This window comes from Ips typographus, linkage group LG2 (genome assembly GCF_016097725.1).
Source record: "Ips typographus isolate SLU linkage group LG2, UJ_Ityp_2.0, whole genome shotgun sequence".
Taxonomy (NCBI): Eukaryota; Metazoa; Arthropoda; class Insecta; order Coleoptera; family Curculionidae; genus Ips; species Ips typographus.
In genome coordinates this window covers 18,903,420-18,918,783 of record NC_138423.1, presented here as the reverse complement: position 1 = coordinate 18,918,783, position 15,364 = coordinate 18,903,420, and the positions used below count along the sequence as shown (strand labels likewise).

At 36.3% G+C, this 15,364-nt stretch overlaps 3 protein-coding genes across 4 annotated transcripts in view; 1 reads left to right on the top strand and 2 right to left on the bottom strand.

Moving 5' to 3' along the window:
* LOC145724838 (uncharacterized) overlaps positions 1-10,979 on the top strand; it is a 31,067-nt gene extending 20,088 nt beyond the window's left edge. The window contains exons 1-4 of one of the 2 annotated variants that reach the window (XM_081973296.1): positions 1,370-1,540; positions 5,242-7,214; positions 7,390-8,680; positions 9,312-10,979. In XM_081973296.1, coding sequence (XP_081829422.1) covers positions 1,538-1,540; positions 5,242-7,214; positions 7,390-8,680; positions 9,312-10,775 — 4,731 coding nt within the window. In that variant the 5' untranslated portion in view covers positions 1,370-1,537 and the 3' untranslated portion in view covers positions 10,776-10,979. Of the gene's footprint in view, positions 1-1,369; positions 1,541-5,241; positions 7,215-7,389; positions 8,681-9,311 lie in introns of those variants that run through there. The other variant, XM_081973295.1, reaches the window with a different exon arrangement.
* Positions 10,904-13,209, bottom strand: LOC145724870 (carbonyl reductase [NADPH] 3-like). The gene is made up of 6 exons (XM_081973351.1): positions 13,068-13,209; positions 12,754-13,014; positions 12,464-12,702; positions 12,342-12,402; positions 11,420-11,525; positions 10,904-11,367 (listed from the first exon to the last, which is right to left on the bottom strand). The coding sequence occupies exons 1-6, from the start codon at positions 13,092-13,094 to the stop codon at positions 11,210-11,212; spliced, it is 852 nt and encodes a 283-aa protein (XP_081829477.1). The 5' UTR covers positions 13,095-13,209; the 3' UTR covers positions 10,904-11,209.
* On the bottom strand, positions 13,104-15,148 carry LOC145724860 (carbonyl reductase [NADPH] 3-like). Its single transcript, XM_081973334.1, has 5 exons — positions 14,953-15,148; positions 14,638-14,898; positions 14,348-14,586; positions 14,132-14,286; positions 13,104-14,079 (listed from the first exon to the last, which is right to left on the bottom strand). Exons 1-5 carry the CDS (start codon positions 14,977-14,979, stop codon positions 13,874-13,876), a joined length of 888 nt encoding a protein of 295 aa, XP_081829460.1. The 5' UTR covers positions 14,980-15,148; the 3' UTR covers positions 13,104-13,873.
* Between the last annotated feature and the right edge of the window lie 216 nt (positions 15,149-15,364).

The window sequence follows — 15,364 nt, the reverse complement described above, 5'->3', positions numbered from 1 at the left end:
TTAAAACACTACCGAGACTCCAAAATGCTTCTCAAGCAGTCTAAAGCCTTCCAAAATAGTCTAAAAGCTTCCAAATCCTTTTCAATTTATCTCGAAGTTATCAAAAGCCGCCGTATGCTTCTAAAGCAGTTTAGCAGATTCCAAAAGTTTCTAAAACCGTCTACAAGGTTTCAAATGCCTTAAAGGCAGTCCAGAATCTTCAAGGCTCTTTAAACTGTCCAAACACCTTCCAAATGCTCCTAAAGTAATCTAAAAAAGTTTTAAAACACTACAAAAACTAAAAAAGGCTTCTCAAGCAGTCTAAAGCTTCCAAAAGCTTTTAGAATACTCTAAAGGCTTCCAAATAATCTTCAACTAGTCTAGAAGCTCTCAAAAAATTCAAAAAAGCTTCCGTATGCTTCTAAAGCAGTTTAAAAGCTTCCAAAAGTTCAAATTTACATGTCTTAAAAGCAGTCCAGAACCTTCAATGCTCCTAAAGTAGTTTAAAAAGATTTCAAAACACTACAGAAACTCCAAAATGCTTCTAAAGCAGTCGAAAGTCTTTCAAAACAGTCTAGGAGCTTCGAAAATCATTTAGAACAGTCTAAAAGATTCCAAATGCTTTTCAACTAGTCTTGAAGCTCCCAGAAGATATTAAAGCAGTTGAAAAGCTTTCAAAAAATTTTGTGAACCGTGTAAGAGATTCCAAATGCCTCTAAAGCGTTCCAGAACCTTCAATATGCTGTTTAAACAGTCCAAAAACCTTCCAAATGCTCTCAAGTAGTTAAAAAAGAATTTTTAAGTTTTCGAAACAGTCTAAAATCTTCCGTGCTTCTATAAAGCATTTTGAAAAAAAATTTTGCATCTCTGAAAGAGTTTTGTGTTTTTTTAAAGAAAATGATTTTGCTTTTTAAGCGCTTATTTTCACGATTTTTGTGCTTTTTAATCCGGACTCTAGCCATAAGATTTGGAACCAGTTGCACCGACGTATAAGGACCTCCTAGGCTAAGTTTCGATTTGACTGTGACTTTTTGCACCTCAACTGTCACAGTCAAATCACAAATTCGCCATAAGTGAGTCACCTAAACTCTGTGACGTTTACATTTTATTCTCAAGGATTTATTAACGCAATATAATGATTTAATGACCTTTGAGACTGATTGAACCAATTTTTTTGTAATTGACCTTACTGGTTACTTTTGGTTGGGATAGGCCCAAACACATTGTCCGTATCTTATCAACTTTTGATCACTACGAGGTGTATTTTTGGCAATGTTGCCATATTGTGCATCAAATACTAATCGTCGTTTGATGTTTTTATAGTGATTGAACTCTGAGTGGGTTTTTGGTATAAGAGCCACAGCCACACTCTCCTTAAGACTTTCTTTAAACGGATAAACGAAGTGGTGCAGTAGCGTGTGCTGCCGCAGTGTAACACACAGAGTGTCTTGAGATGGTGATAGTGACCAGTTCTTAGGTGTGAGATTAGTGCTCCTTTCGATTTCCTTTCGCGCCGATTGGATTTAACTTGGATTACTTTTAGTTCAATTAGAATAATATGGTAAGTGGGCATGATTATCTACATTTTTATTTTATTGCTTGTAGTGTTTGCATTGCCAAAAATAAAGAAATTTAATGCACAAAGTTGGTAAATATAAATTTTTGGAAAATAAAAAACAAATTTTTAATTACACAACTCAAGAAAATCTTCCAGCATTTTCCTTTAATCAGTCATAAACATAAAACCTTATTAATTGCAAATATATTCTAGTACACAACAGATTGGATTAATATTGAGGTTGCCCGTCTAATCGAGCGATCGTGTTATCGAGAGTTTAATGATCAATTAAGGTAGAAACGCGCATATTTATTTAACACGAGCGGATTTATTATAAAAACATTATTCAATTACTTTTTTTTGTTTGATTATACTGTAAAAATTAAATAAAATATTTTGAAATAATTGTTTTATTCGTTTTTAATTTCGTTAAAATAAACTATGCTACATTTGCGATTTATTTATCTTAAGAAAGTGTGGTGTTATTTAAAAAAGTTACACATGATGATCCATTTAAAATTAAGAAGGTTTACACCAGAGAAGATGACGCAATTACCCATCAATCTGACATTGTGTGAACGTATTTCTCGAAAGAAAAGTAAAAATTAACTTGTGCTACAATTTTTTGTATATTTGTGGTTTATAATAAAATTCCTAAAACTCAAAAGTTACATTAAGTTAAAAACTATCACCAATCTATCATACTACCATACGGTTATTATAAACGAGTCACGGTTGCATAAACCTACTCCAGTTACTTTTGCATAAGTAATTTTTTTGACGTAATTTTACATTTACTTCAACTGATCTATCGACTGTAACCACACATTCAGCTACTTCCTGTTATCAAAACATTACCGCACTTTATATTATTAAAATAAATGTAACATTTTGTCGCATTCATTTTAGTAAATTATAGTGACAACTGAAGCGTTGTTCATTAGGTAAAACCAACAAATTGCTTGTTTACTGAAATTGGCTAGAGAAATGCAGAGTAAATTAGAGCATAGCGCCGAGAGTGTAAATAAATAAAGTGAGAAGAGAAAAGTTAAAGGAGAAACCTTGTTTTCTCATCAGGCCACTTATAGCGTTCAAGTGCACAAACTTATATAGGACTCGTCAATGAAAGCGTTAATAATGAATATTATACAATTTAGTATACAAGTGTACATTTCAAAATTAAAAAGAGAGAACCTTGAGAAGTATTGTCGATAATGATAAAAATTATCACATGACCACTTTACTAGAAATGGTGATTCGTTTCTTGTGATCTGAATAACTGTCATATTTGCTTCAGGCAGAGTGAGACATGCCACATATGAAATGTTCATTCGCAATGGTAGACCGAGGATAATTTTGAATTCTTTATATATTCAATTTATAAGAGACTTTGACTGCTTTTTAATTGACTGACAAGATCTGCAAATACCTAAAGATACTAAGATCCCTCTGAAAATTTTTTCGATGATAAAATAGTGCTGGATGCAAAAACCTGAATGAACTGAAAAAAGCTGGATTCGCAGGCATTCCTTGTGAACAGGACCGATTTCTAACTCAGAACATCGGAAAATTGTCGGCTTTCATTGGTTGAATGCTCATGACACAATGCACGTGACTATGACGTGTTCTGATTTGTGACCTATTTTTGCAGATATTTTTGTGATTATTAGTGGAGGCTTTTCATTCTCTCTACGAACAGTCCTTTTATAGTTGACTGAGTGTATTGACGACTCTTGAGATGATCTGCAATTTTTATAAATGCCGGCTAGAATGAAAAAATGTGTCAAAAGCAAACTCTCTGACAACATATTTAGATGTGCTGACAGAGAAAGATAATGTGCTTCAAGTATACAAGACAAGTTTAGTGCAAAACAAGTGCATCTGTCTCTTGAAACCGTACGGCGACAAACAATAAAATAGGAATACAATGGAAAATAGAAACTATTTCAGAATGACGTTATTACCCACGAAAATGGGTTTATGATCTATTTAAAACTAGTGATTAATAAGTATATTATTAAACAGTCAGTAAAATTATTCCGGAAACACTTAGTGCTGTACTGGTGAAGGCTCCGCCATTGACATTAATAATAAAAACAAACTGATTTACGTAATTATCCAAATTCCATGGTACACTCTATTTGGTCGTGTTCCAAATTACTCCAACCGAAAATTAATTTCAAAATCGGTCACCATTATTATAATTTCATTTATAACGATGGAAAAAAGGGGGATATTTTTCGCTTACGAAATTCTAATTGGGTTTTTACCTTGTATTATTTCATTTATAAAAATTATAGGAAGAAGAGAAGAAGTGTTGTAAACGACTTGCATAACGGTGAATTATTGTCTAGACCAAAATAAACGCCCCAAACCACGTTATTCCACTCTAATTATTTAACTATTGCGTTACACGGTTTTAGTCGTGACAGTGTGGATAAAATTGACCTTTATTTGTCGGTAATTTTAATAAGACTACAAATTACCATAACCTTGACGTGTTTCTTTTTCAATCACTCGATCTTATTTCAACTTTCTTGCAGTGATATTCTAGACTGAAAACTTTTAAAAATAGTAAGGAAAGCTCATTGCAAAGATTTCCAAATGACCGTTAAATCGGTTATCGTTGCGATGGTACTGTTGAGATCTGAAAAAAACAACGACTGACACGCAATATTTAACTGGAACCAACCGAGTGCATTAAGTGCATAAAATTGTCCAACGGAGCACGACACGACAATATGGCTTTTTATCGGTCCTCGAACACAAGTGAAAGCAAAATTATTATTATAATCTCGAAACCGACTAATCAATGGAACCGATCGATTTCATTAGCTTGCGAACAGTACCAAGATTATTTAAGATTAGTCATCCAGAAAAGTTTTAGAGTATATACCAGAGTATGATTAATTGTATTAACATAAAAAGACATATTCATCAACATCTTAAAGTTTAAATAGTATCTATCATAGCCATAATTTTATTCACATAATTGTAATTCACATTTTATGTGAAATTTGATACTATAAAATCTTTTATTCTTGCTTTCATGTCATGTTAATTAGGATTTGTTCGAAAAGTATAGCTGCAGAAAACTGGTATAAAAGAATTTTACGAGGTGGTCAAAAACTAGTGCAAAAATACATTTTAAGTCTGGAAATATTCTCATTTTTACATTAAAGTTTGTACAGCGTAAGTATAAAGGTATAATAATTTATTTATGTAAATAATTTATGGCAAAACCCAAAAAGAGAAATGGTCCAATGATTAACAATGAATCCATATTTAAATTAACATATTTACTAAATGTGATGTTAATATTTACATAGACACCTGTGTGACCGAGATAGGAAGAAATCATGTTATTGACATTTAAACACAGAGAAAATCACGACCCTGAATATGGTGAAGTGAAATATTGTGGTTGATTACGTCACAGGCGCAAAACTAATATATTACTGAGCTTTAATGTGGTGTTGAGATTTACGGATAAACAATAATTAGAAAGTACTTAAAAAAATAATTTGACTGAATTGATTTTAATTGATTAAAAAAACTTAAAAACATGATTGGTCAATATTGTTTTTGAGAGATTATTGTATAATACTTTTCAAACTTCTTGTTGTGACGTGATATGTAAGACTCTTGGAATCATCCTAATTATATAGCAACTTAATAAAAAATAATAATTTCTCATTTTTCAGATTCCTCGAGAAAACACTTGGACCATTATTCTGCACATAGCAACTCTAGTTTTGTTATTATCAGCACAACATGTGCCGGCACAAAGAACTTACGACACCAACGATTGGATTCCCATCACGCCCAGGTCATTACAGGAGGCAGCCTCGGAAGTCGTCGAGCAGAAAATCCCCAGCGACCGCGTCCTTAACCTGGAAAATCCCCCGGCACAAAAATTTTTCCCCGAACAAGACTACCGTAAACGTCAGACCGGTCAAAGCCAACAATTCCTTAGGGAATCACCTCCTAAAAAGGTCGTCTCTTTTGAACAGCCGCGTCCCAGAAAACTCAAACATCGCCTAGTTGACTACAAGTTTGAAGCTCCAGCTCCAAAACCACAACCTCAAGCAAACTATTTCAATCCTCAATACAACTATGATCCTTACGTGCCAGTGCCCAGCGTTAATCCCCGAGCCCCAGCTCCCAACGCCCCAGACTTGTATGAGCAGTACCAATTGCCGTTCAATACGAGTTTCTACCAGTCTTTGAATCCAGGCAACATTAACAACGAGTTTTATCAAGCCATTGGCAATAAAAGTGCAGCTCCAATTAAGAGTGACATAGAGCAAGAGAGTGTACAGTTAGTTTATGTTCCCGTGGAAAATTTGAAACCAACCGCCAACAATCAGCCTCAAGAATCCAGAGCTAAATCATTAACAGCACCATCAAGACAACAGTACATAGAACAACCCAAACAACAATTTTTAGAACAACCTAGACAGCAGTTTTTGGAACAACCGAGACAACAATACCTCGAACAACCTAAACAACAAGTACTAGAACAACCAAGGCAACAATATATAGAACAGCCCAGACAGCAGTTTATAGAACAGCCAAAGCCACAATTACTGGAACAACCAAGACAGCAGTTTTTAGAACAGCCCAAACAACAAATACTGGAGCAACCAAGACAACAATACCTGGAACAACCCAGACAACAGTACATACAACAACCCACTCAACAATACTTAGAACAGTCTAATCAACAATACCTTTTCACTACCCCAGCAGCATACCCTCAATATTTGGAATCACATCCCAGACAAGAGAAATTAGTTTCAACTCCAGTAACCACTGAAACTCCAAAACAGCACCGACTTGAAAGCATCCAGAAAGACTACGTACAGCAAGCCTTCCAAGCTAACAGACTCCAAGAACAGCTGAAAGATGAAATCAACCCTCTAAAACAACAGGAGGTGATAATCACCACCGAAAAACCAAAGTTGAAACCACACCAGCCGCCTCTAGCCGTTTTCCTTGAATCCAACCGCAAAGCGGAAATATCCGACGTGCTGAACATGTTAAAAGGAGCTCATACTATAGCTGTTCAAGACTCAATCACCAAAAACTCACCTAGGATATTCATCGGTCCATCAAACATCGACTCCCCCGAAGGTTACACCAAGTTTCCGCTCCCCTACCTGAATAACATTAACGGCAACCGAATTGAAAGGAAAATAGACCAGTTGCCCTTCTTCGTAGCTCCAGTCAGTTATACAGCTCCACCAGGTTACGCCAAAATTCCTCTTCCTTTACCTCATGTTGGGTCTGTTGTAGTATCAGTACCGGTTGCCAGTTCCACCACAACTACTCCAGTACCTCTCTTGTATAACCAATATAGTTTCAGTGCCTCAGGTGGTTCGGGACCCTCCACCTTTGATTTGTTGAGTCCCAGTAGAGCCCACCCAGTTCAAGACGCCTATCCGGCACAATCGTACACTCCTGAAAGAGGAAACTTGTACAGTACAGTTCCAATTAAGCAACAAGAAGTGGAACAACCAAAATTACCCAATCCAGGCTCGATCGATTTAGCTATCAAGGAGTTTGAATTGCAGCAGATCAATGAGGGGCTAAACGAACACACCAAGGTGAAACATTCGACCACCAGAAGGCCTAGTTATGAAGCTGAAAGCGTTAGGACGCCAACCAGGGGCAGGTATGTCATTTCAAACAGAAAATGTTTCATGTTCAAATATTTCACACACTTTTGTCACAAAACTTGTTTTGATTATCTTCATCGGGTTTGAATTTTTTTTAATGCAAAACTAGAACTTAAAACAATTTATTTCACAAGATACCTATAGTTTTCTAAAAATAATGTATTGCGCTAGGTACAGTTATGAAGAAGAGCCATCAACAGAAAGACCAGTCTCCAGAGGACGTGTTAGAGGACGAGGACGGTCAACCACAACACGAGCACCTACTACCACTACTACAACAACAACAACCACCACTACCACCACACCTAAACCTGCAGAAACCGACAGATACACCGTATTGGAACAGTTTGCAGCTAACACTCAACCCACAAACCTTGAAGAAAATTTCAGAGGATCTTTACAGCAAACAGAGCCCCCACGAAGATCAACCACAATTTTCACCGGAAATCGTTATCTTCCAGAAGAGTATTTCGACAACAGTCGATCCCAAACTCCCAACTTTGACTACGAAGTTCCTAAGCTTCGTGAAGGAGATTCCAGACAGCCTCAAGTGCAGGAGAGTCTTCCGTCGAAACAGTTTACTGCACCAGAATATGAATTCGAAGCAGCGTTCAAACCTACATCATCTACTCCATCTGAGCTGTTTTACGAAAATGTAGAGCAAATAACTACACCGGCTAGCAGCCACAGGTTTAGACCCACCGAAGTTGTGACACCCAGTTACGAAAATCGCGAACCAAATCAGGGAAGGCAGGAGTACGAGCAAGACGTTGAAGATGTGCGACGACCGTTATTCAGACAACCAGAAACATACGAAAGACCACCTTCCACAACCAGACAACCAGTGGTGGAAGACCAAAATGCTAAACAAACCGCCGAAGAACCGAACTCCAGTTTTCTAAACAATCTATTCCAACCAAATTTCGATCAAACTTATATCAGTTTGCAAGATCAAGCAGTAAGGTCTCTGCTGGTACCAAACTTGTTGGCACCTTCGACAAAAGTTCAACCTTCAAGCAGCACCACTGAAGCAAATTTGCCTAACCTCTACGAAGAGACATACTCCACAACGACCACTACCCCTAGAACCATCAGTACAAGCACTGCACGAGTGAGAACTAGAGGGCGTAGTCGTCCTACAGTCACCAGCACTACCACAGCAGCACCTAGACGCGCGGTGTCAAGCAACATATCGGAACGCAGACGTCCTCTGTCAAGAACACCAACAACCACTGAAAGACCAGTGGTCAGTACTGAGTTTACATCTTTGAGGGAAGAAGCCCAACAAACTCAAAGGTTGAGGACAAGAGGTCGTCCTGTGCAGCAACATAGCGAAATTATAACTACTACGAGTACGGAAGCTGATTTGGAAAGGAATTACGCACCGGTGATCTCACAAGAATATATTGAACCTGTGGTTGATCAGCAGCAAATTGTTACCATTCGGCCCGACCCTCCTCAGGTCAGTATTTTTGATTTTCATTTGAACAAAGTAATAATAATTATAGTAGTTATGTCCGATTTGATTACTTTACTGCTATGACCATATTGGTAAATAATTAATAGGTATGAGATTGTAGAATATTGCTGAACCAAATAAATAAAGACCATTTTTCTAATTTTGGCATATAAAGTGACACTTTTCAAAACTGATTAGAGTGACAAAACGTTTTACTTTATGTAACTAGTTAAAGTATCACTTTATGTAACTAGTTATGAAAAGTTCATTTCATCACTCCCTGTTTTTATGCATTTCCGTAGAAACATATGGGCGACATCCATCATAACATGTCGTTGTCACTGTTTATACAAGGTGCTATGAAAGTGAATATTTGTGTTAAATCACTTTAAAAGATGGTTTTTACCGCTTTTTGGTCAAAATTAGAAAAAATTATGTATGCAACACGTTTCGAAAATGTCTTATTGTGTAACTCATTCAAATTGTAGGACCTCGCTGCGCTCGCCCTACAAACATTCATTCGTTACACAAAATCGATCTTTTCGTAACTGGTTACATAAATAGCTATTTAATATCATTATAGACATATTAAATTAATACGATTTTATTAAATAATTCTAATAAATGTTTGCAGGTGCAGCAGCAAAACTTAAATCAAGTTTACAATCAGCAAAACGATCAACAACCCGCAATCTTGGAGTATGATAACACCAGACCACTCCTTGAAGTAGAGGAGGACTTCCGCAAGGTTGAATTTACCCCCAAAAAAACCGAAGAAGTCCCAGTAGTAAAATATAACATCAAGTCGGCTGGTGTGTTGAACAACAATGACAACCGGGTTCAGACCACTACTGGTAAAACCAGAAGTCGCACTAGAGGACGATCAAGGTTTGCCACCACAACCCCCGGCCCTGTTACTACCACTTTTAGACAGGTGATTTCAAGGGTCAGTGCAAGCAGTAAACCCCCTGAAGAAGAAGAATTTTATGGATTTACTAGACAACCAGCGTTTGCACCGGTCAAGCTTAACGTCCAAGCTAATAAAGCTCAGGAAGAACCAGCAGCAGCTCCAGTGAGATTCGTAGGTGAAATTAGGCCTAAGTACACACCGCGACCCACTACAGCCAAACCGGCTGCTGAAGAAGACGAAGTCCCTGTCAGCACTAGAGCTCCGAGAATCCGAACCAGAACACGATCTAGAACTAAAGCAGCGGATGAAGAACAAGTTACCAGAAGAGCAACAACAGCGGGTAGAACAAGAGGACGCACTCACTATCGCGCTCCTGAAAATCTTAAACGGGAAAGCGACGACGAAGACGTTGCTGGACAAAACTATCCTGCTAACTTCTTGCAGAAGCTGGACGCGGATCAAACCCCATCACCGTCGTATTACAGTGCCACATGGGCACTACCCAACAGTCTTGACCACGGAGGGAAGAAAACCCAAACCCCTGTAGCTTTAGCAGTCGAGCAGACCACAAGAACAATGTCTGACCTGGACAACACAAACATTGAAGGAAATGAAGAAGCAGGCCAAAAGCCTGGAAGAAGGAAAGGAGGGTGGAAGCTAATCAGAACCAGACCTGCGGATCCACTGGACGTCCAAGAGTCACAAAACTATCAAAGTGTTCTTAATGACTTCGGCAGTATTGAGAAAGCAGAGCCAGAAAGTAAACTACATCTACAAGAAGCAAGCACCGAAGTCAAAACCAATAAACCAACTACCACTACTACCCAGCCGGCAAAAACTCAAGAAAACCTCTTCGACACTATATACGAAATGTTCGGAGTTTTCACTAAGTCAAACACCCAACCCAGCGCCACCACAGAAACCCAGAACGCCACCACTACAACCCCAACACCCACTGTTTTCCCTGAAGAAATCACCGAAAGTGACCCACAGACCACCACAATCATCAGTAAAACTCCTGAAGACATCAAGACTGAAACCACCACAGAACTCATTACGGAGACCACTTCAACGGCCAAATCGGTAAAAACGTCCACTTCCACCTCGACGGAAGTGTCCCAAGAAACTGAAATATGCTATAAGGGACGTTGCGTCAAGTCTAGAGACAAAAAAAGGCGTTTGCAGTAAATTGATGCTGCGCGCAGTTTGTGTATATACTGGATGAATAGATGTAAAGTGATGTGACTGAGTGAATGAAATAGAAACTAATGTTAAAATTGGACGCCTGGTATTGGCGTTTTTAATAAGAGAGATAATTATTATATCAACGGTTATATTTAATTTATTGTTATTTTAAAAAAACATAACGGTAATAATAAAATATTTGTGACATTTCTGCTTTTTTCTATCTACTTTCGAAAAGATTCAACAGTGTTAGAGTGCATAATAAATATGATAATGTGATTTCAATACAACAAAGTAGGTGACTAACAACAATTGTTGTGACCTTATTTTCTTTTATCTTGTTTGCTTATCTATTGAACAGACAATAAGCAACCAAGATTAAATAACAAAATGGTGGTCCCTTTTTTTCTAAATTATCCAATAAACCCATTTATTTATTACAAATTAAGTTCTTTATCCCAAGCCACAACAGAACAATTGTACCAAACATATTTTCCTTTTAGATTAGCATCTAAAGACAAAAATAGGGGTGCTTTGGCTCCCTCCTCAACTGTCAAAGATCCTTTATGACTTGTCATATCAGTATCCACATAACCTAACCACAACAAAAGAATTAAAGACCAAACTTGCAATGTTTTTTTTCTCACCAGGATGAACAGCATTAACAGACACATTCCTATTAGGAGTTTCAGCATCAAAAGTTCTTTGCTGAATCATAGTTAATGCAGTGACCCCCACTTTGGACACTATACACTGTGTGTAAAAAGTCCGGCAACCCTGAATTATTTCGCAAAATATACAACTTATTGAAAAATATCCTATATAAATATTGACGCACTTTAAACGTTTTACCGTTAGGTGACATTCAGGAATATACAGGGTTAGCCACAATATGGCAATGAATTGAGGTTATGTTTTTTCTTATGGAAGGACCATGTTTCAATGACATTTTCTGATTCGCTCTCTTATTCTAATCACATTTCATGTAACATGTTGTATGGTTATCTTAAACAGTTTGGCAGCTATTTAATTAAATTAAAAAAATAAAAAAAATAAAATTAAATTAAATTATTAAATAATATTAAATTAAAATTAAATTAAATTAAATAAATTAAATTTAAATCATATTAAATTAAATTTAAATTAAATAAATTAAATTAAATTAAATTAAATTTTAAATAATTAAATTTAAATTTTATTTTAATTTAGCTCATTGTCAGACAGTTCAAGGGGCACATTTTCAGCATTTAATCAAATAAAAAATTTTTACTTATTTAAAGTGTAGTTTTCTTTAATAATTAAATAGCTGCCAAACTGTTCAAGATAACCATACAACATGTTACATGAAATGTGATCAGAATGAGAGAGCGAATCAGAAAACGTCATTAAAACATGGTCATTCCATAAGAAAAAACATAACCTCAATTCATTGCCATATTGTGGCTCACCCTGTATATTCCTGAATGTCACCTAACGGTAAAACGTTTAAAGTGCGTCAATATTTATATAGGATATTTTTCAATAAGTTGTATATTTTGCGAAATAATTCAGGGTTGCCGGACTTTTTACACACAGTGTATAAGCCGAGTTTCCCCAACCTTCAGCATCATTTTGTCCATCTTCAGCATCCCTTAAAACATTAAATTTTTTGCGTAAATACTTGATAGCATGATTGCAATAAAAAAAATTACTTGACAAACTTCTCCATCAAACTGTTTAATGCAGGAATATCTAACTGGTTGTCACTGAATTTGGCTCTTAATTCCTCTGAAGGAATCCTAAGCAAATGACCTGCAGAACTAGACACATTCACAACACGAGCATTTTGCTTTAAAAGTGGAAACAAAGCCTGACAAACTCTTAAAGTACCAAAGTAATTGACTCTAACAGTTTCTTTAGCTTGTACTGCAAACGGTTCTGTAGCATCATTCTATAACCAAACCCATTTAGCGTTTCTTAAATTTGTTGTGTATAGAGGTACCTTGAAGGCAATGCCAGCATTGTTAACCAACAAATCAATACCTCCATATTTAGTTTTCAAATAATCACGGAATCTATCCACACTTTCTTGATCAGTAGTGTCAAGTTGATGAAATAAAGGGTTATGACCAAGTTTATTTAATGCATCAACAGCAGCTTGGCCTCTGGCAACATCTCGAGCAGTGAGGTAAACGCTACCATTAAATTTTTCACAAAGACCCTTCACAATAGCAAAACCAATGCCCTTATTTGAGCCGGTAACCTGAATAAAAAATGATTAGTGATTATATTAAAAAAACGTGGTTTTATACTTACAACAGCAATTTTATCAACTCCTGGCATACTGAACAATTTTTACTTTAATCAGTTGAACTGTCAAAAAAAGTCAATGAGATTTGTTACTTATCTTATTAGCAATCAACTTTAATTAATAATCACCAAAATACCTCAAGAACGTAACTGAAGTTTATCTGTATTCCCACCCTAATTATTTGATTTTCATTTTAAATTTTAATCAAATGTTGTCATGGCAAGTGTAAACAACACAAATATAAAAGTGACAACAAAATTAATGTGAGGTTAATTTATTTATTGGTAGCGTTTTCATTGGCTGAATGCTCACGTGACTATGACATTTCCTGGCTTTTGTTGACGTGACAGCCGCCAGTGGCGAAAAGGAAGCGGTCCTCCCTAGTTAGTAACTTCTAAAAAAACCTAACCTCAATAAAAATTTAAATCTGGTTAAATTCTATTTTCCATATTGTTTGTTAATTGCTTTGCCTGTGCCAGTTTCCAGTTTAACTTGCTGAACAGTGTAGAGTAGAACAGTGATCATCCATCGACTAGTGATTACAGTGAATTAAATTAAAGCGGCAAAATGCAAAATACTTTTAAAAACCTTTGACATCAAACATGATTAACCTGTTTCGGCAATTTTCCAAATACCGGGAAAAATGGAGATTTTTCCAGGTGAAGCGATTTATGGCAGCATTAAATGAAGCTCCTTCACGTTTAACTCCAGAAACCTTAACTGGACGATTCCTTCTTTATTTGAAGACTACTAAACCCCAGGAACACAATAAATTGCCACAAAGCTTAAAAATGGATTTAATTGCCACCCTTCAATCACAGAATTTGAATATGCTGGATGCAGGGCAAGTATTACAAAAGTACAAATTAAGTTCTTTATCCCAAGCCACAACAGAACAATTGTACCAAACATATTTTCCTTTTAGATCAGCATCTAAAGACAAAAATAGGGGTGCTTTGGCTCCCTCCTCAACTGTCAAAGATCCTTTATGACTTGTCATATCAGTATCCACATAACCTAACCACAACAAAAGAATTAAAGACCAAACTTGCAATGTTTTTTTTCTCACCAGGATGAACAGCATTAACAGACACATTCCTATTAGGAGTTTCAGCATCAAAAGTTCTTTGCTGAATCATGGTTAATGCAGTGACCCCCACTTTGGACACTATATAAGCTGAGTTTCCCCAACCTTCAGCATCATTTTGTCCATCTTCAGCATCCCTTAAAACAGTAAATTTCTTGCGTAAATACTTGATAGCATGATTGCAATAAAAAAAATTACTTGACAAACTTCTCCATCAAACTGTTTAATGCAGGAATATCTAACTGGTTGTCACTGAATTTGGCTCTTAATTCCTCTGAAGGAATCCTAAGCAAATGACCTGCAGAACTAGACACATTCACAACACGAGCATTTTGCTTTAAAAGTGGAAACAAAGCCTGACAAACTCTTAAAGTACCAAAGTAATTGACTCTAACAGTTTCTTTAGCTTGTACTGCAAACGGTTCTGTAGCATCATTCTATAACCAAACCCATTTAGCGTTTCTTAAATTTGTTGTGTATAGAGGTACCTTGAAGGCAATGCCAGCATTGTTAACCAACAAATCAATACCTCCATATTTAGTTTTCAAATAATCACGGAATCTATCCACACTTTCTTGATCAGTAGTGTCAAGTTGATGAAATAAAGGGTTATGACCAAGTTTATTTAATGCATCAACAGCAGCTTGGCCTCTGGCAACATCTCGAGCAGTGAGGTAAACACTACCATTAAATTTTTCACAAAGACCCTTCACAATAGCAAAACCAATGCCCTTATTTGAGCCCGTAACCTGAATAAAAAATGATTAGTGATTATATTAAAAAAAACGTGGTTTTATACTTACAACAGCAATTTTATCAACTCCTGGCATACTGAACAATTTTTACTTTAATCAGTTGAACTGTCAAAAAAAGTCAATGAGATTTGTTACTTATCTTATTAGCAATCAACTTTAATTAATAATCACCAAAATACCTCAAGAACGTAACTGAAGTTTATCTGTATTCCCACCCTAATTATTTGATTTTCATTTTAAATTTTAATCAAATGTTGTCATGGCAAGTGTAAACAACACAAATATAAAAGTGACAACAAAATTAATGTGAGGTTAATTTATTTATTGGTAGCGTTTTCATTGGCTGAATGCTCACGTGACTATGACATTTCCTGGCTTTTGTTGACGTGACAGCCGCCAGTGGCGAAAAGGAAGCGGTCCTCCCTAGTTAGTAACTTCTAAAAAAACCTAACCTCAATAA

Bases quoted from the DNA above. Each gene is read 5' to 3' on its own strand.
- LOC145724870 (XM_081973351.1), bottom strand. From the start codon at position 13,094: ATGCCAGGAGTTGATAAAATTGCTGTT. The intron at 12,403-12,463 runs GTAATTTTTTTT...TAATGTTTTAAG, and splicing joins TTGATGGAGAAGTTTGTCAA to GGATGCTGAAGATGGACAAA. The intron at 11,526-12,341 runs GTAAAAAGTCCG...TTTTACACACAG, and splicing joins ACTCGGCTTATACACTGTGT to TGTATAGTGTCCAAAGTGGG.
- LOC145724860 (XM_081973334.1), bottom strand. From the start codon at position 14,979: ATGCCAGGAGTTGATAAAATTGCTGTT. The intron at 14,899-14,952 runs GTAAGTATAAAA...TTTTTTATTCAG, and splicing joins GAGTTGATAAAATTGCTGTT to GTTACGGGCTCAAATAAGGG. The intron at 14,287-14,347 runs GTAATTTTTTTT...TACTGTTTTAAG, and splicing joins TTGATGGAGAAGTTTGTCAA to GGATGCTGAAGATGGACAAA.